This window comes from Manis javanica, chromosome 17 (assembly GCF_040802235.1).
Source record: "Manis javanica isolate MJ-LG chromosome 17, MJ_LKY, whole genome shotgun sequence".
Taxonomy (NCBI): Eukaryota; Metazoa; Chordata; class Mammalia; order Pholidota; family Manidae; genus Manis; species Manis javanica.
This window is the reverse complement of record NC_133172.1, coordinates 38964435-38983893: the sequence shown is the minus strand read 5'-3', so window position 1 is coordinate 38983893 and position 19459 is coordinate 38964435. Positions and strand designations below refer to the sequence as shown.

General features: G+C 42.3%; 1 protein-coding gene across 2 annotated transcripts in view; it reads right to left on the bottom strand.

Moving 5' to 3' along the window:
- Nucleotides 1-19459, bottom strand: part of CIAPIN1 (cytokine induced apoptosis inhibitor 1) — an 89357-nt gene that overhangs the window by 13417 nt on the left and 56481 nt on the right. Inside the window, exons 8-9 of one of the 2 annotated variants that reach the window (XM_073226011.1) lie at nt 18846-18963; nt 16080-16222 (exon numbers count right to left, since the gene is read on the bottom strand). In XM_073226011.1, coding sequence (XP_073082112.1) covers nt 16217-16222; nt 18846-18963 — 124 coding nt within the window. In that variant the 3' untranslated portion in view covers nt 16080-16216. Of the gene's footprint in view, nt 1-16079; nt 16223-18845; nt 18964-19459 lie in introns of those variants that run through there. The other variant, XM_073226012.1, reaches the window with a different exon arrangement.

The window sequence follows — 19459 nt, the reverse complement described above, 5'->3', positions numbered from 1 at the left end:
ATCTTCAGATTCCTGGTGTTGCCGTCATTAGCCAGAATCCTGTAATTTCACTATCTCCACAAGTCCTAAATTTGGAACATTTAAGATGCTCTGTGATTAGTGAACATGTTTAGTAAAGAGCTTCTACATGTATTAAAACAATAAAACACAACCCCCTGGGCTTTAAACCCTGGTTCTGCCGTCCCACAGCTGTGCAAACTTGGACAAGCTGCTTAACCTGCTTGAACTTCAGTTGTCTGAGGCAGGTTTTTTTTTCTATAAAATTGGTAGGAGGTGAGTAGAATATCACCAGAAACCCACAGGACCATTTTAAGACAAACAACCCAATAGAACTGTCATTTGTAAGAATTCAGAACGTATCAATTAACTAATCTTTGCTTTTTAAAAATTTAAGATGGGTATGTTGCATTATAGTTTATTTTTTAAACTCTGAAATACTTTCTAATAAACTGAAACACCTTTTTAAAAACACTACTCACTCCACTCTCTCATTTCAGTTACTGAATCAAGAGAAGACACCAGAGCTTCAAAGAAGGAAACCCATACCTGACGACAGGAAAATGCAGGAGGAAAGGCTATTAAAAATAAGCCACAAAGAGAAGAGGTTTAGGCAGTGTAGCACAGAGAAGGCAAATCGTGAAGCCGTGGCTTCTTACTACACTGATGGACATCGCTTGCACTGGAGTATGGGTGGAGACTTGATAATATGGGTAAATGTAGTAACCATTGTTTTTTTCATGTGAATCCTTCACAAGAGTTTCTATCAATAATACCTTAATACAAAATTTTTAAAAAAAGAGGTTCAGGAGAAAACAGGGAGTGACCGCTAATGGGTAATGGGTTTCTTTCTGGGGTGATGAAAATGTTCTAAAATGTGGTAAGCATTGCACTATTTTGTGAATATGCTAAAAATTAAAAGGAGTGAATTATACACTTTAAATAGGTGAACTGTATGGTATGTGAATTATATTTCAACAAAGCTATTATAAAATATATAGAGAACATAATATTATGTAATTTATCACAATTAAACATGTTTTTTCAAAGCTAAGACAGTTTTTCTGAATAAGAAAATCATTAAAGAAAATTATAAACAAATGCTATCAATTAACACAATGTTCTCATATGTCTTATTCTACATGAGTATATATTATATAATTGTGACAATTTTATGGTTTCTTCTAATCATTTATTGAAGTACAAGATACACACAGAAAAGTACATGTATCAGAACTACAGCCTGATAAATCTTCACATACTCTACAATAATACACTAAAAAAAAAAAAAGACGACGATGACCATAAACGTACCAGAAACTCCACTTTGGCTCCCTTCCACATCTTTACCTCTCTACCAAGAACAACCACTGCACTGACTTTTAAGAGCCTAGATAACATAAAACTGAGTTGCTCAGTATTTTTTTTATTTTATTGAGCTTTACAAAAGTTTCTAAATAATTTTCAAGGCATCTAAAAATCAAGTCAACCATCATAGTCATTTTCTACTTTTCACTTTTATAAATAATGTAGCATTGAACATCTCTATGCATATAGCTTTTTGTCTTCTTTTGAATTAGTCTCCAAGGATAAATTCCTAAAGGTGGGGTTACTAGATCACACAGCACACACATTTTTAGCACTCCTACTATGTAGAAACATTCATTTCAAAAGACCTAATTTAATCTGCAACACTGGAGAGACATGAGTATCAATTTTACTTCAGTTTCTCCAACCAGGATATTTTTTAATTAGTGTACTTTAGGAGTAAAATGGTTATGTATGAAATACTGTGTTTCTAGACAGGAAAAAACAGAAAACCCAACTCAAGGTAGCTGAAAAGGGGTTGGGTATATTACCCAACACAAGAGTGCAAAGGTAAGACAGTTCCAGAACTGCTTATTTCATCAGTTCAGCAAGGTCACCAAGAAATCAGATTCTTTCCACATCCCCATTTGCCATTTTTGGGGTGCCAACTTTGTGCCGTTCATTTTTCAAACATGTATGTGTATTTTCTCCTAAATCAGAAGCAAGGTGATCATTTGTTTAACAAATTTTGAGAAGCTGCTATGGAGCTATCTAACAGTCTAGACAACTGAAAACACCAGAGCGAACAAAACAAAGTTCCATCATCGTACAGCTTCTATTCTAGCAAAATATGTCAGGTGACAATATCTGCTATAAGGAAAAATAAAATAGGATAAGAATAGAGTAAGAAGAGGAGAGAAACTTAACTTGGGGAAGTTAGGAAAGGGGACTTTTTCTAGTATTTGAAAAAGGAGATGAGGAACTGAGTTATTCAGAAATCTCAGAGGGAGAATACTACAAAGAGAGGAAATAGTAAGTGCAAGTCTTCAAGTCTGAGAATTTCTGGAGTACACAAGAAAAAGCAAGCCCAGTGGGAATAGAACTGGGTAAGAGATTAGAATAATAAAGGTTGGAGGGCACTGGCTCACCAAATAAGTCCTCAAAGACCAGTAGAATTAGTTGTTATTAGGAGACGATAAACCACTGGTGTATTCTAAGCTACACGCTATGATCTCATACACACACACACACACACACATATACATACATACATAGAAAATCTAATACACAGTTACGAGACTATTGTAATAATCCAAGTGCAAAATAATGGAACCTATAGAGGGCCTGGGTGGTAGTGGATTGTAAAAGTAGAAGCAGCAGTGAGTGAGATGTTTTTATTAAGGTGGAACTGACAGACCTTGTGATGGACTAAATGTGAGAAAGTAGAGTCAAGGATGACAGCAAGGTTTGGTCCCGAACTATTATAAAAACACTTATTGAAATGAAGCAGAAAGTGAGAGATTTGGGAGATATGAAATAAAAAATTTCTACTTTAGACATATTAAATGTGAGATGCCAACAAGTTTTCCAAGCAGAGTTGTCAAGTAAATTGTTGTATGTAAAGTCTCAGGCTAGCCATGGAGATATGAGTCATTACTATATAATTAAATCCACCAGGCCAAAGGAGACGACTAGGAAAGTGACTATAGAGAAGAAAGCAGGCAACTGAGGCAAAGGGATTTCAAAGTTGAGGGAGATAAGGGAGAATGAATAAAAGGGATAGTCAATGAAATGGAAGAACAAAAAAGAACGCGGTATCCCAGAAGCCAAGTAAAGAAAGTGCTCATTCGATTCAACTATTTATGATGTGATTGTTATTTCCTAGGAACTGTTTTAGATGCATGTATATCAACAGTAAATAAGACAGGCATAGTCCCTGCTGTCACGAAGTATACAATCTCAGGGAATACTGTCAAAAACAAAAATTGAGCCAGCAAGCAAAGAAAAGGAGAGGGTGCAGTAAGAAGGTGGCAGCTCCAGCACAGGGATGAGCAAGCACTGATCAGGGACGACCTTGGCTTCTCTAAGGAGGTGAAAGGCCCAATATGTGCTTAGAGCTAACAACTGAAGGGGGGAAGTGAAAGAAGTAAAATCTACAGGAATCATGGTAAGGAGTTTGAAAATGGAAACCATCAAAGAGTTTTAAAAATGAAATGGTGTACTCTCTGTAATATTTGAGAATAACTTCAACTGCTATATATCCAGTACCTACCAAGTTCCTGATACGTATTTAGGTCTATAAGAAAGTATGTGTTAAAGTTGTTGGAATTACTTTCCCTTTTAGAATTCATATTTATCCCTAAGTTATATCAGCAAAACTCTCTATTAGAAATTTTTTAAAACGTGAATTTCCTTGCTAATGCTATCAGCCTGGCTGAATCTAGATGACAGCTAAGACCTTTCTTCAACTTAGGTGACAATATCACCTACTCAAGAGTAGCTGAGCAGATACAAGTAAAACAACTCTCTCACCAATCCAACACACAGCATAAAAGCATATGTTTAATTCACAGGAATTTTCATTGAATCCTCACTTGACCCTCTACACAATTTTAGATTCCGAAATAGGATATGCTCACCTAGTTTCTAGATTAGAAACAGTAAATCAGAATGGAGAGAAGCTGGTTACAAAGAATGGGAGAGAGAGGAAAAAACAGACAAATACCCCAAAAGGTATAGTACCTAGAATCATCCAGAACAACTTGTTCTTTAAGAATTTCATCTCATTGTATTATTTCTTCACAAATTCATTCTCTTAAAAAATTATACATACATACATACATATATATATATATATATATAAATATATATATATAAATGTAGTCCATGTTCATTATTTCATAAATATTATAGTACATCTTAGGTGTGACCAGAGCTGGATTCATTTTTTGGATCCCAGTCACAAAATAAGAGTTTAAAATGACAGATTAAAAAAATTCACCCCTATCGTTATACAACAATGTAACTGTAATTCATCCCACTAACCTGTACAGTTAAAATGGTTAAGATGGTAAATTTTACTTTACACGTATTTTAGTTGCTAGGTTCCTTTCGCCACCAGGGGGCTCCAGACAAACATGCAGTTATCCCAGCAACAGAGGTTGCCTACAAATGTCTTTACTTAAACTGTACAGTGGGATTCGCAAAATACAGTCCACTGGTCAAACCTGGCCCACCACCTGTTTTTACACAGCCTACATACAAGCTAAAGCTTGAAATGATTGAAAAAAATCAAATAATGTTGTTTCATGGCACAAAATGATGTGAAATTCACATTTTGGTGTCCACGAATAAGGTTTTATTGAACATAGCCTTGCTCATTAATATATTACTCAAACAATGAGGATGGAACTGAGTGGCTGTGAGAAATACTGCTCCCTATTGCTACTTGGTGCACTAACAAACTACAGCAACACAGGTCTAACTCCACAGCATTCTGAGTGCAATGACCTTTGATGTAGTGCAACAATTTAAAGACTAGTTGAATTTTTTTATGCCTTAAAAGCAGAGCATAAAACTACTTCCCTATGTGTTCTTAGCAACATTGGACTTTATAATAATTTTTAATCTTTATCAATTTGATAGATAAAAAGACTCCTGGTTTATAGTTCTTTATTAGTAATATAAAGTCATCTCTTCACAAGGCCATTTGTATTCTGTGTATTAACTATTCATATTCCTTGTAAAGTATCTGTTACATAAGTAGTAAATGTTTTTCCCAGTTAGCCTATTTTTTTATGTGCAAGTTTTATGTTTTCATGTGGTCATTTCACTATTCTATCTTTTCACATTTAAGTTTTTGACATTTTTCCAGAGCAAAGTGTTTTTACCCCCAAATTCTATACATATTTACCTTCACTTTATTAATTTTTAAAATATTTAATATCTTTTGACTTAGAGTTTAGTTTGGTAACAGGTATTATAAGGTAAGAATCTTAGTTTGAATTTTTCAAAATAGTTAGGCAATGTCCCAGCACCATTTAGTGTATAGCCTCTCCCACTGACTTGACATGCCTGCATTGTATATATGAATTATTTAGATCATACCTTCCATAAGAAAACTGAAGTGGCTATACTAATAAAAGATAGACTCTAAAAAAGGCTACTAGAAATAAAATAACATTTTATAATGGCAGAAGGGTCACTATCAGAAAATACAACAATTATAAACATGCACCTAACAACAAAGGCACAAATTACATTTAAAACTAACAAAATTGAAAAAAACATACGATTCAACAATAATCGTTGGAGAGCTCAATATCCCACTTTCAATAACGGACAGAGCAAGCAGGCAAAGGATCAACAAGAAAACATTCGAACATAATAAACTAACTAGACCTAAGAAACATCTGTTCGAACACTCTACCCAACAATAGTAAGATACACATTCTTTTAAGCACACAAGAACCATTCGCCAGGATAGACCATTGGTAAGTCTTAAAAATAAGTCTCAAATTTAAAACGAATCATACAAAGTACATACTCCAACCACAATGGAATGAAATTACAAATCAGTAACAAAGCTGGGAAATAGGTGGAAATTAAATAGCCTGATCATAAATAACCAATGAGTCAAAGAATAAATCTGAAGAGAAGTTAGAAAATTCTTTGGAATTAATGAAAACAAACATGTTCCATACCAAAACATGAGATGGGGCCAAAGCATGCATAAAAGGAAATTTACAGCAGAAAATGTCTACATTTAGAAAAAAAAATCAACCTTTCACTTTAGGAAACTATGGAAAGATCAAACTAAGCCCAGAGCATGGACAAGAAAATAAAGATTAGAAATTAATTAAGTACTAGAAAATAGAGCACATTAATGAAACCAAAAGTTCTTAAAAATGTTTTTTAATTGATAAACCTCTAGCTAGACTGATCAATAAAATAAGACTCAGATTATTAAAATCAAAAATAAAAGGGGACACCATTCTTAACCACCTCACAGAAATAAAAAGGATAATAAGGGAATATTATAAGTAACTGGATGTCCATAAATGAGGTAATCTAATGAAATGGGAAAATTCTGAGAAAAACTACTTAAACTGAATCAGGCAGAAATAAAAACCATAATAAAATACACTGAATTACTCATTTAAATGCATCTATGAAAAACATGTAACACCATATTTAACGATAAATGACTGAATATTTTCTCCTAAATCTCCTAAGAGAGGATGTCCACTCTTGTTATTTTTATTCGTCATTGTTCTGGAGGTTCTGTCCAGAAAGGTAAAAGCAAGAAAAAGAAAAAAAAGGTGTCCAGATTGGGAAGCATCAAGTAAAACTGTACTTGGAGATGACATGACCTTATATATAGAAAACCCTAAAGAATCCACTAAATTTATTTAGAATACCCCAACTTTATTCTTCTTTTTCAAAGTTGTCTTGGCTATTCTGAGTCCTTGCATTTCTATATGAATTTTAGGATTCAGCTGTCGATTTCTGCAAAGAAAGCAGATGGGATTTTGATACAGATCACAATGAATCTGTAGATCTGGGGAGTCTTGCCATTTATTTAGGCCCTTTAAAAATTCTTTTAGCAATGTTTCATAGTTTTCAGTGCACAAGTTTTGCATTTGTACACGCCTTGTTAATGGTCAGCTGATTTTTGAAAAGGGTGCCAAGATAATTCATTAGGGGAAAACACATTCCTGGTAACTAAATATCTAACTACAAAAGGTTGAAGTTGCATCCTTTCCCTATACCACACGCAAAATGTAGACTAGAGCATAGCAGGACAGAGATAAAACTATAAAGCTCTTAGAAGAAAATATTGAAACAAATCTTTGTGATTTTAGGCTAGGCATAAACTTCTTAGACACAATACCAAAAATGCAAGCAACAAAAGAAAAAAATGATTTCATCAAAATTAAAATCTTTAGTTCTTCAAATAATACTTTCAAGAAAGTGAAAAGACAACCCATAGAACTGAGGAAAATATTTGCAAACCATATATCTGATAAAAAAAACTTGTATTAGAATACATAAAGCACTCTTACAACTCAACAATAGAGACAAAACCCAGTTGTAAAATGGGCAAAAGATTTGAACAGACATTTTTCCAAGAATATATACAAATGTTCAGTAAGCACATAAAAAGATGTTCACCATTGTTATCCATCAGATAAATGCAAATCAAAACCGAAGAGATATAACTTCACACTTTTTAGGATGGGTAGAATCAAAAAGACAGTAAAAAGTGTTATCAAAGATGTGGAGAAACCAGAACTGTCATGCATTGCTGGAGGGAATGTACAGTTGTAGCCACTTGAGAACACGATTTTACAATTCCTCATGGTCTTGTCTTATGACTAAACAGTTCTATCCTTAGGTATATATCCAAAGAAATGAAAACATATCCGTGCAAAAACTTGTATTCAGCTCCGCGGCTTCCGGGCGTCTAGGCGGGAGCTCGGCTGCGCGCGCCCCCGCGGTGCATGCAGGGCGCCTTTCTGCCGATACCAGGCGCTTCCTGGGTCGGAGCGCGGCGTTGCCGAGATTTGGGGGCCGCTGAGACCGAGGGTCTGGCGGCCGCAGGGAAGACCCGGTGAAGGGGCTCCGGCCCGGGAGGTGCTGGAACATGGTGCCGAGCTGCAGTTTGTTTGACAGTTGCCAGACTCTGTTTACACTTCTGGTTCAGCTCAGCCAACTGCCCAGAGTAACCTTCGCGTTTCCTCATTGCACAAGAAGTCCAACGGCGTCTGGGCATGCGGGAAAAGAGGTCTTTACATTAAAAGAAGAAGCAAACTTTTTCATACATAGACGCCCTCTATATAATAGATTTGATTCGGAGTTCTTCACTCCCGGGGACCTAGAAAGAGAGTGCAAAGAACTGTGTAATTACACGTCTATTATTTAGAAAGGTGTTTCTGGACTGGGGGCTCCTGGCACAGGTGAGATGTAGGTACCATATGAAAACAAAAAGACTAAGTGATTGGTACTAAGAGCTCAACACAAACATCATGAGCCATTTCTGGGCTTCCAGAATTCTGTCATCAAGACTCATATTTCGTAGCAGGAGATTAAAAGGCACTTCCCTGGAAAATCTAATTTTCTCCTGAGAAAATACTTATTAAAAAGTTATTTTCAGTTTCCAGCAAAGAGCACACACAGATCACCCTTTGGCAGCAGTTCTCAGTGGGGGGCAACTTTCCTCCCCAGGGGACATCTGGTGATGTCTGAAGACATGTTTGATGTCACAGCCTGGGGTAAGTGGGCGTTTCACTAGCCCCTCCTGGACAATACGAGCGGTGCTGAACATCATACAGTGCACAGGCAGTCCCTCCCTCCCACCCTACAACAGGGAATTAGCAGGGACAAAACATCAACAGTCCAAGACTGAAAAACCTTGCCCTACAGTCATCAAGCCTCATGAACATACTCAGAGCTTTCTATTAGCTTTTTCCAAAATAACGCTTTATTGAGATATAATTTATATACCACAGATCTACCCTTTATACATACACAATTCAGTGGATTCTGGTATATTTACAGACTTGTACAATCATGACCGCAATCCAATTTTAGAACATTTGTATCACCCTAAAAAGAAACCTCATGTCTATTTACAGCTAGAAGCTTTTTATTCCCCAATTTTTTATTAGGAGCAGATTGCCAAGATTACCAGACATCTGAGGAAAACTTAACATTGAAGACAGAAACCTAAACAAACAAAAAAACAAGGCACAGGAATTTACAGAGAGAAAAATACTTTCCAGAAGTCTCCAAAGAGATGAGAACGTATTGAATCGATAGGTAGAAAAAAAGAAAAATGTATATTAGCATATGTATGATATATATAAGAATAGGATATATGTATTATATGTTTCAGAGAACAAAAAGTCAGAAAGTAAAAACATGCTAACAAATGAAAACTCAATAGAAATGTTAAATAGGAATATTAAGCTGAGAAAACGTTTCAGAAAATGGGCGAAGACTTGGAAGATAAAAAAATATGTATATGGTAAGAGAAATTTAGAAGGCTCAACATTCAAATAATATGAGTTCCAGGAAGAGACAATAGAGAAAATGAAAGAATATTCATAAACTAAATAATTGAAGAAAATTTCCAGGAATTTCCTGATGTGAGTACTTCATAACATCCGGCACAATGTATGAAAATAAACCCACACCAAAACACATCATCATGTAATCAAAGAATATTTTGAACAGAATACATCCAGATATGGGGAATACATAGAGGAGGATGGACAGGGCCACCAGTCCAGACTGGAACAGTGGAACTCCAGAAACCAGGGAGTCATCACAAATGTCCCTGCAGCCATTGGGTCCCTTTTCTAACCGGGGCTGGATGCACCGGCCAGATCCCTCAGATTCTTCTCTGCACTTGGCTTGCCTTCACCGTGGGCTGATGAATTGCTGCTCTCCATGCGGTGCCCTGCTGGCCTCAGTCAGCCAGGGACACGCATGTCACCCACAGACTGGCCTTGCCCTATTCCTGGGAGCTGAAATACTCTTTGGCAAGCTTACAACTGAACACGCAGAGCAGTCAGCCCACTTCCTCTGATCACATTCCTGCTGGACATCTGACCTCTGACTTACAGCCACCCAAACAGATCCCCCAGCTGTAGTGAATTCAGTTTCCCAGGACTCACTCGTACCCTTGCCCACTGACTTCCCAGCAGGGTAACCTCATAAATTCCCTGAGAAGGTAAAGCCCCTGTTCAGCCTCCCTGCTCTTGGGAGCCTTCAATCAAGAAGGAGAGGCAATCATGTCCTTTCCTGAAACAGCTGTTGATGCTTGCTTCTGTTTTTCAAACCATGGCACACATTGTTTAGACACACATATATATATGTATGTGGTTAAACTATACAAAAAACACAGCAATTAAGTTGGTGACTATCTCCTGGAGAAGGGGGGATGCTATTGTAGAAGGTCTCTTGTGATACACTCCTATAGCTCCTTGAATTTCTTTTTTAAAATATATTCACAATTGACAATTGTTTGTTCTAGATCTGTTTTCCTCAAGGGTTAACAAGCTCTGTGAGGGCAGAGAGCAAGCTTGTCTAGTTCCTTACTATATCTTCAGTGCATGGCAAAGGCCTTGCCATACAGTAGGCACTCACTAAACAGTTGTTGAATATGTGAATGCATGAATAGCTTAATGAGTGAATAAATGAGTAAATGAATAATCAGATCCCAGGAACCAAAATTTTCAACAACAAGATGGATTTCCTTTCTTTCTTTGATTCTCTTTAAAACTGAGATATAAATGACATAAAAGTGTATTAGTTTTAGGTGCACAACATAATGATTTGATATGCCTATATACTGTGACAGTATTATCACTATCAGTTTAGTTAATACCTATCACCACACATAGTTACAATTTATTTTCTTGTGACATGAACTTTTAAGATTTACTCTTAGTAGCTTTCAAATATGCCATACACTATTGTTAACTATAGTCACCATGCTGTACATCACATCCCCAGGACTTAATTTAATAACTGGAAGTTCATACCTTTTGACCCCCTTCACCTATTTGGCCCACCGATATCCCCGAAGACAAATTCTGGTGCGCTAAGACCCCCCACCCCTTAAGATCCAATCACCAACACAGAACACACCCTACCCCTACTCCTTAAAAATGTTTCCTCACCCATGAGCTGCTGTGCCCTCTCTCTGGGGTCAGCCATGTTCCCTTTCAGATAATAAAATCTGTTGTGTGGGCCCGTCTCCTGACTCGTTCTGGGGTAAGGAGGGTCCCAGCGGGATACCCTTTCAATCCCCCACCTCTGACAGCCACCAACCTATTTTATGCATCATGCGTTCGGATTCTTTTTCTTTTTTTAGATTCCACATATCCATGAGAACCTACAGTCTTTGTCTTTCACCGACTTAATTCACTTAGTGTAATGTCCACCCAATTCATCTATGCTTTCACACATGGCAGGATTTCCCTCTTTTTTATGCTTGAATAATATTCTATTGTATATGTAATACATATGCCACATTTCCTTTATCCAATCCTCTGATAGGGGAGTGTTGTGTGTTTTCCTCGGTGCTTGTCCCCGCCGTGACAAAGAATTGAAGGACAGTGACACAGTAGTGAAGCAGAGTAAAAGTCTTATTTAAAGTTATTTAAAGAGAGAAGTGAAGCAGGCAACCTCAGCAAGAAGAGGTGCCCTGAAAGGTTGGAGAAAGTTTAAGATTAAAAGGTTACAGACTTAGAAAGTCTGGGCGACCTGAGAGAGAGGAGTGCCCCGAAAGGCTGGGGATTCCCCCTTTTAAGGATTCTTTAGGGCTGTGACTAGGGGCTGGAGGTACAGTCTTGTTAAGTGCTTTTTGAAAACTTAGAATTAACTAACACAAGGAACTTCCTGCTCTGATTTTTCCCTGCCATACCAGGCATCTTAGCCTGGGAGCATATCAAACAGGCTGCCTGCCCAACCCACAAGGTGGGCTGAGTTATTGTCTGTTTGCTAAAGAGTAAGTTTAGAATCTTACATTTTTAACTTTCTGGGTATTAAAATACAATCTTCCAGATGGAATCTTTCCTGCCTTTTACTAAGTTGTTTACAGCTGGGCCTGCATGATTAACACAATGAAGACACAGGCTATACTGAGGTACCCTCCTTTATCTGGGGAATATTCAAACACTCCAGGCCACGTTGCTCCCGGCTTTTGGAGCTTTAATTGATTAATTTTCAGTCTTTTTAGTGGACTTTCTGGCCTTTTTCTCTTTCCACCCCAGTCATATTTATTTTCCTGCCTAGCACCTCCAACAATGTATGGACACTTAGGTGGTTTGCGTATCTTGGCTATTATAAATAATGCTGCAATGAACATGGGGGTGCAGAGATCTTTTAGAGTAAGTGATTTCATTTCCTTCCGATAAATACCGAGAAGTGGCCAAACTGCCTAGGAAGCCTGATTAGTGTTAAAAGAAGATTTCTGAGCCCCACTCCAGATCTGTGTAACAGTTGACCCAGGAATCCACGTTAAAGTATCTTTAAGTTGTTTTGTGGAATCCCCAAGTGAGTCTGAAGCCCTCTTAAAGCTGCTAGAACATTCGTCTATGCTATTCCGCCTTCCCTAGAGGCCTGGCCAGATACTGCGGTGGTTATCATCAGACCCTCACCAGATCAGAGGGATACGCCAAACATGCAGTCTCTCTGGAGCTTTGGAAAATCTGAGTGGTCTCAGGCTGGTCCACCTGCCAGGATGAACCCCCAGCACCGTCCCCTTCACAGTTTATCACTTTGAGACGTAGACTGCTCTATTTAGGCTGGACTTACAATGTCCACACACACACACTACACTGATTCAAGCAAATTAAGAGAGAAGGTGCAGTGGTTCTCCACCAGAGTTCCCCTTCGTCTAAAATGAGAGCCCAGGTAGTCTCTACCTCCTGGGAAACCTCCTCTGCAACACCCCCAGTAAACGATGCCCCATCTCTGCTTATCCAAGGTCAGTAACAGGGACCCCCCTCCTGAGGAAGGTTATTTCTCATTGCTAGAAAGTTCCTGGACACACTGCATCAAAGGCTGCCTCCCAAACGTGGTTCCTTATGGTGGGGCTCATCAAGCTAAGGACACTTGTCTATTTCCTCCCCCTCTGAGTAGAACTAAATTGTCTTTTAGTGACATCTCTGTACAGTGCTGATGTTGTCTTTCACCTGGGCTGCCGCTGAGCCCACGCATCCTTTTCATGGTGGTCGGATAGTCAGTCATGATTTGCCTTTTTGAGGGAGAGGAGCGTAATGATTAGGCTGTCACTCTGTGTGATGTCATTGTGTCATGAGTTTTTTTAATTCATTTTAAAATGGGCTCTCATTCCCACTCTGTGAGGTCACTCGGGCCCCTCACTCTGCCTTACAGCACTTGTAACGTCCCTCCCAGAGGGACTTTGAAATGTGATGAGCTTCTCCTCACATTCCTATCAGCTATACATCCAGAGCCCCAAGGAGAAAGCCTACCCTTGAGCAGAACACCTTTCCACTGCCTGTGTCATCTACAGGCCCCTTCACCTCTTGGTTTTTTGAAGTCTTACTTGTAAAATCACAAAGGTTCTATGAATTACCGTCTGAGGCAGGGCAAGGTTAAGAAGAACTTGTCTTTGCTTTTATTTTTCCCACCTGGAGTGCCTTCCCTCTCCTCTCCATAGGTCCCAAGTCCCCTTGCCCTTCAGGCCCACTGACAAGGAGCCTTCCCTGATTCCCTAGTCCACACAAATCTCTGCCTTACCAACTGTGGGACCCTTAGGCTCAGTGCCAAACACCCTGGCTGTCTCTTAGGTTAATCTTGTCCTTCAAGCCAATCTCAGAATGTGGGCCTCTTGCCCTCCTGTGCCAGCCCACAGGTACATTCCACGGGAAATGGCTACTTGACTAAGGCATGGATACGGAGGGCTAGATGGAAGGGCCAGGTAGGATGCCCCTCTGCCTCCACCCTGCTCTCTTCCACAAGAGAGCCTGAAGCCTGCCCCTCAGGTCGCAAGATTCCGTACGTGACCTCACTGGGTATCGATGACCTCACTGTAGCCGTGGCAGCGTGACTACGCAAACCCAGTGTTCTTGGAGAAGCACTCCTACCAGTTTGAGACCAGATAGCAGTCTGGGCTGCCTGAGAATGTCTCACCAGATCTACATCCAGTGTAACTTATTCTCTGTGCCCTGGGAGGGCTGCGCTGCAGGTAGGCCGAGGCGGGATATCTGTACAAGAGTCACTGGTGGGCACACAGCCTCACCTGGCTGCCACCTGGCTTCTCCTTTCGGGCTGGCCCTCAACACGTCTGAACTTCCCCAGCTGTTAACTAATACCCGTGTTCCTGCTCACTGCTGAGGGCAAGTGAAGTGTCATCCCTGGGCAAGCGTTGAGAAATTTCCTCATCTTTATAAATGTAGCCTTCTCTCCACCTTCAGGCTACAAATGCTTCCTTCCGGACCCTTGAGGAAATGGCAAGTGAATGATCCTGAAGTAGGAATGAGGCTGGCCTGCTCTAGGACCAGCAGAAGAGCCAGTGTGGTGATTGGCCTCTTAGCAAAAGTCAAGAGCATTTTTGTGTAAACGGAGCAGTTTGAGGAAGAGCTGTTGAGGGACACTCATAACCTCACCTTCCAACCTGGGCCCCTTCACCATGCTGTCCACATGGGTGCCCTCAGACACATCCCAGACTGAGCCTCTGCGTAGGGGGAAAAAGGGTGTCATACTGATGGGAAGAGCAGAAGAGCCAAGGGGAGTGATAAAGGGAAACTGAGACCTAACGGCTGAGGAAAAGACGTCCCAGAGGTTGCGCTGATGTGGGCCTAGACTAGGTACCCACATTCTGGCCTGAGCCTCCTGGTCACTCTGCTTTGGGATTTGCCTTTTTCAAATCTACATGGAAGTATCAGAGGGCTAGAGCTCAGCGTGGTTGAAAAAGGCAACCAAATGGGGCTCAAAGGGAGAGGGGTTCTTAACTGATTCGTGTAAGATTCTTTTTTCCAAAACTGGAAAGGTATTTCCACTAAAACTGCCTCAGAAGTGACAGACTTTAACAAATGTTTCCTCTGTTGTGGACGGGAGAGATGGAGGGGATCCTGATTGCATTGCAATCATTTTCAGGTTGAGTTTCCTCTGGGAATGGGGAACAGATTTCCTGCTCTCCTGCTGCCACAGGCTCCACGGAATTGCTCTTGCAGCCAACATCGCTTCTCGAGGGGATTCATAGAGGTGATGGGCCAAGTCTGGGTTTTAGATGCCAAGCAGATCGAATGGAGTCAGCCAGAAACTGAAAGAGACATGACAGAGGGAAGGTTCTGGCAGGACATTGTGTACAGGAAGAGTAACTGATCAGTTCTGGTTTTCTTTGCAGCAGCAGCAGCGGCTTCCCCTTCGGCTTACTACCAGCTAATCAACGAAGGGCATGTTGAAGCCCACTTCCAGTGGAACGGACAGACCATCCCCCTCACTGGTGGCTACCAAGCCTATGTGACGGCACCCATGCCCACCCCAGCAAAGGTGGAAGAGAAGCCACTCCCCAGGCGGGCTCCCAAGAGGCGTCATAGTTCTCGACACTCCGATGAAAAACATGGTTGTCCCCCGCCCAAAATTAGGCGGCTGGAATCCAGTGCCAAGCGGCTGACCACCCGGAAGCCTGCTCGCAGAGCCATGCCTAAAAGAAGGGCACACCGTTAAGAGCCGACGTGCAGTGGTCTCACTTCACAACCCCACCACCACCTCCCACCCCATATTAACTTTAATTTTGTTAGAATAGTGACTTGTTTAATAAATTTCCCATTATTGTAATAATTTATTGGCTGCAGTACTGTATTTATTAGTCACCTACCATTAAGAAAAAGTGCCAGCTTTTCCTAGCACCAGTGTGCTGTGTTGTCTCAGTGCCCGGGGAGCTTCTGCCAGGCGCACCCACACGATGTGTGGCCTTGTGTCTTGCCCCAGTCCAGTCCTGGGGCCACCTGGCAGTGGGGACATGCCCTGCTGGGGGCAGAAGGATTCCGGGCGGCAGGCCCCATGCCCACCTCCCAGCATTGTCACCATCTGTTCCAGGCTGAGCCCACATTCCCATCCTCACATGCTTCGGTGCCGGCCCGCCACTGCCCGGGTGAACGCAGCAGCCGGGAGTCAGAGCTTCCATGCGGGTCTGGGCTCCACCTGCAGCCAGGGCCCAGCGGAGGACTAGGGGAGCCAGGGAGGTGACGGGCAGGAGCAAGCAGCTGTTGCCGGGCTCTGATGCGACTCCAGTCTCTTTTACCAAACGGTGACATCTCCTGTTTGGAAAGCACTCAGACGTCTGTTTTCTCTGGGGGAGCTTGTAAGGAAAGGCTGTGCTCTTGGCTCCTTGGTCGTGAGCTTCAGTCGGTCTGCAGAAGGATGGTGGTCAGACCTGCGGGTGTGGAGAGAATCTCAGTGCCGGCGCCTCCCCTCCCCACTGCCCTCCCTGCATCTCCAGGATCAGCCCTCTTTCAAGCTCGTCCCAAAGCCCTTCCCAGAAACCAAGTCTGTGCTGTGCACCCTCTGGGGATCGCAGACCTTTTAACATGGATACATGTCTCCCCAGCTAGACTGTGAGCTCTCGGAGAGCAGGACCTGTGCTGGTCATTCATCTGTCCCACAGCAACCCAGCAAAGGGCTTTGCACACAAATGCAGCTGGCATTGGTGGGAAGGGTGTGTGTGTGTGCACGTGCTCTGCAAACCCGGGGCAAGCAAGGCCATGGCTGAGCCTAAGCAGAGTGGGACTGTGGAGCCCGGGCTGCTGGCCTGGATTTCTCCTCCAAACCTAAGCTTGGTGGCCTCTCGAGGAAGAGACCCTGCACCCAGCCCACAGGCCAAATGCACACAGTCCTCACTCTCAGCTCAGGTCACCCTGGTGGCACGTTCCGGTCCTCAGAGTACCCGGGCCATGTGTCCCCGTGCGTCGCCCAGTGTGTAGACCAGAGCAGTGCTCGGGACAATCGTGTGCTGGCATTGAGGGCTTGCACCCGGCTCTGGGCTTCCAGCTCTTGGGTGATCAATTATGGGATGAGGTGGCTCTATGTGGTGGGAAGCCTTTTCCTATGGAATCGTGGGGTGTTGGAGCATCTGTACTCTGCCTTCATCAGTGGCACAGTGAGCCTGAGTGTTCACCAGCCCAGTTCATTTGGCCTTCTAGGGGACCCCCACCCATCCTTCCTGAGCAGGCTCCACAGAGACAGCTCGGGGCTGCCTGAGTGGGATTGCACAAATGACCGACAGACTTTGGGGAAACAGAATTAAATGTATTGGGTAAGACTGGGAGGATAAGAAGACCAGGAGCATTCACTGAATTTGCGTATGAGAATAAGAGGCGCCATGTCTGTCAACCCTGGAAGGACTGGTAAAACCATGCCAGTTGTCAGCAGGCTCCCAAAGGGCATCCGTGAACTCAGTCCCCTCCACCAACTGGCCTCAGCCGTGAGAACAAGGGTTTGGGGCTGGTGCTCATACAGGTTACTGGTGTAGTGACACAGTCATGAAAGACACGACCGCAGACTCGTGGAGCAAGTCATGACCCTCTATTTACTGCCCTGAAGGGTACAGACTCCCCCAACTGACTGGAGAACCCGTTACATGGCATCAGCTCTGGGCTCGACCTGGAGCTGAGGGCAGCTCTCCACTCTTCTGGGTCCCAGTCACGTCCCGTCCCCTAAGGGTGGATGTGACTACATGACATGAGGCAGGCCAAGTGCTGGGTGTGGTGCCGGCAGAGCAGGGCTCGGATGTGTGGTCACTACGTCATCTCCCTCAGCCCCATGTGCTCAGGAAGGGCCGTGGCCTGCACTGCAGGTGACTCGGCTCCTCCTGCTTGCTCGCCCCTGGGAATGAGCTCGCCTCCCAGTGAACAGCGAACGCCCGGTGATGCCCACACCCCCTGTGCTCTTCCCTATGCTTTGTTTCAACCTTCTTACTTCTGAAGGAGGGTGTAGCCTGGAGTTACTTCTGGGCTTGAGCTGTAGCCCCATGGAGCTGTGATTGTTGTTCCTAGGGCCAGGACAGGGTTCTTGGGAAAATGAGTGGCTGTCCCTTCCCCAGGGGTGTACAGTTCATGGAGGAGCCACCTTCCCATATAGAAGCGGGTTGGTTCACAGAGAGACATGCTGCCCTACATTGCCAAGAAACATTACCCAAGTTCATGGGCTTGGCATCCACAGTAAAGATAGTCTTGTCCAGGGCAAAAGGCTGTCCCCCTCGGATTTTGCTTTATTAGGAATGCCCACCACATTCACTCATGTGCTAAATGGAATTTTGTGTGTGAGGCAGTACTTCACATCTCCATTGCTTAAAACTCCTTGCAGGGTCAAACTTGACTGAGTGTGAACCAGCCAGAGGCTGTGTAGCCCGTCCCCTTGGCTGCCTCAAAGGCAGCCCGGCAGAGCATCCCCCCCAAGGATGCAGGCAGGAGCTCTATGTGTCGTCCCCTCATGTCCCAGGAGGTTTCTGATTAGATTAAACTAGCAATCAATTGTGCCAGCGGCATGTTAGGTTAAATGAGAATGCAGTGCTCTATTAGACTACTTCCTGGTGCCACTAACGCAGCCAAATACTTCCTAGAAATTAAAGAATAGGTTTCAGTAAATAGCACTCTAAGTTTTCCCTAGCTCTTTGCCAACGAGTACAAGCAAGATACAGAAATGTGGAAAACAAATAGTACAATTATTTGAGAATTAACAAAGAAAGCAAGAGGAATGTACAAGTAATGTCTCTGTTCCTTGGATTAAGACCAAAGAAGGAAATCTGTTCTCATAATTACAATAATCTAAAAGTGCAGGTTGGAATTGCTTTCTTAAATTCGGTCTCACACAGCACTCTGAAAATAACCCAAAATAACTATACCTCCAAAGCTGAGCCTGCCCTTCTCTTAATATCTGAGGAAGAAGAGAATTAAACTAAATCTGAAATTCCTAAATCTGCTGGTCAACAAAGGGCCAGGGCCTTCAGCCTGGGTTGCACGCTCAACACGCTACCAGTCCTGGAGCCTAGTAGCCCCTACCTGAATGTCTGTGTCCTTCATAGTCTCAAGAGGCTCAAAGGGACTGGCCGCACTGAGACTCTCCAGTTGCTGGGAGATGTGGGATATGTCAAGTCCCCGAGACCCAAGGAGAGCGGACCTATATGAGGATACAGGGCAGAGAGAAAAAAGTAGGATTAGGACATCTAATGATTCATAAAATACTAGAGTAATATTCATTCAAAACTTCCTATATACTGCACCCAGATGCTTTTACATGGTTGTTTTACATCTTTCCATAACGATTTACTCCCTAGAATAACAGACACAACATCACATTTCATAGTAAGAGAGTTCTGATCATGCCTGAATTAGAGTAAGGGACTTGTCTAGAATAAAGTGGTAGTATGTCAATAAAATGATAGGTCAGATCTCCAAGCATTTTACAGTAAAGAAAATAATGAGGTAGATGTTATTCTCAATCCCTAACTAGGGTGCAAAGAAGTTACCTAACTTATCCAAAGTCCAGAGCCAGTAGTCATCAAGCTCCAGGACATAAACTCTTAGGAAACATCATCCTATATTTACAGCCTCTGTAAAGACATACAGTGAACCACAAAATTTTAGGAGTTTCATGAATAAACTAGTCCAAACTT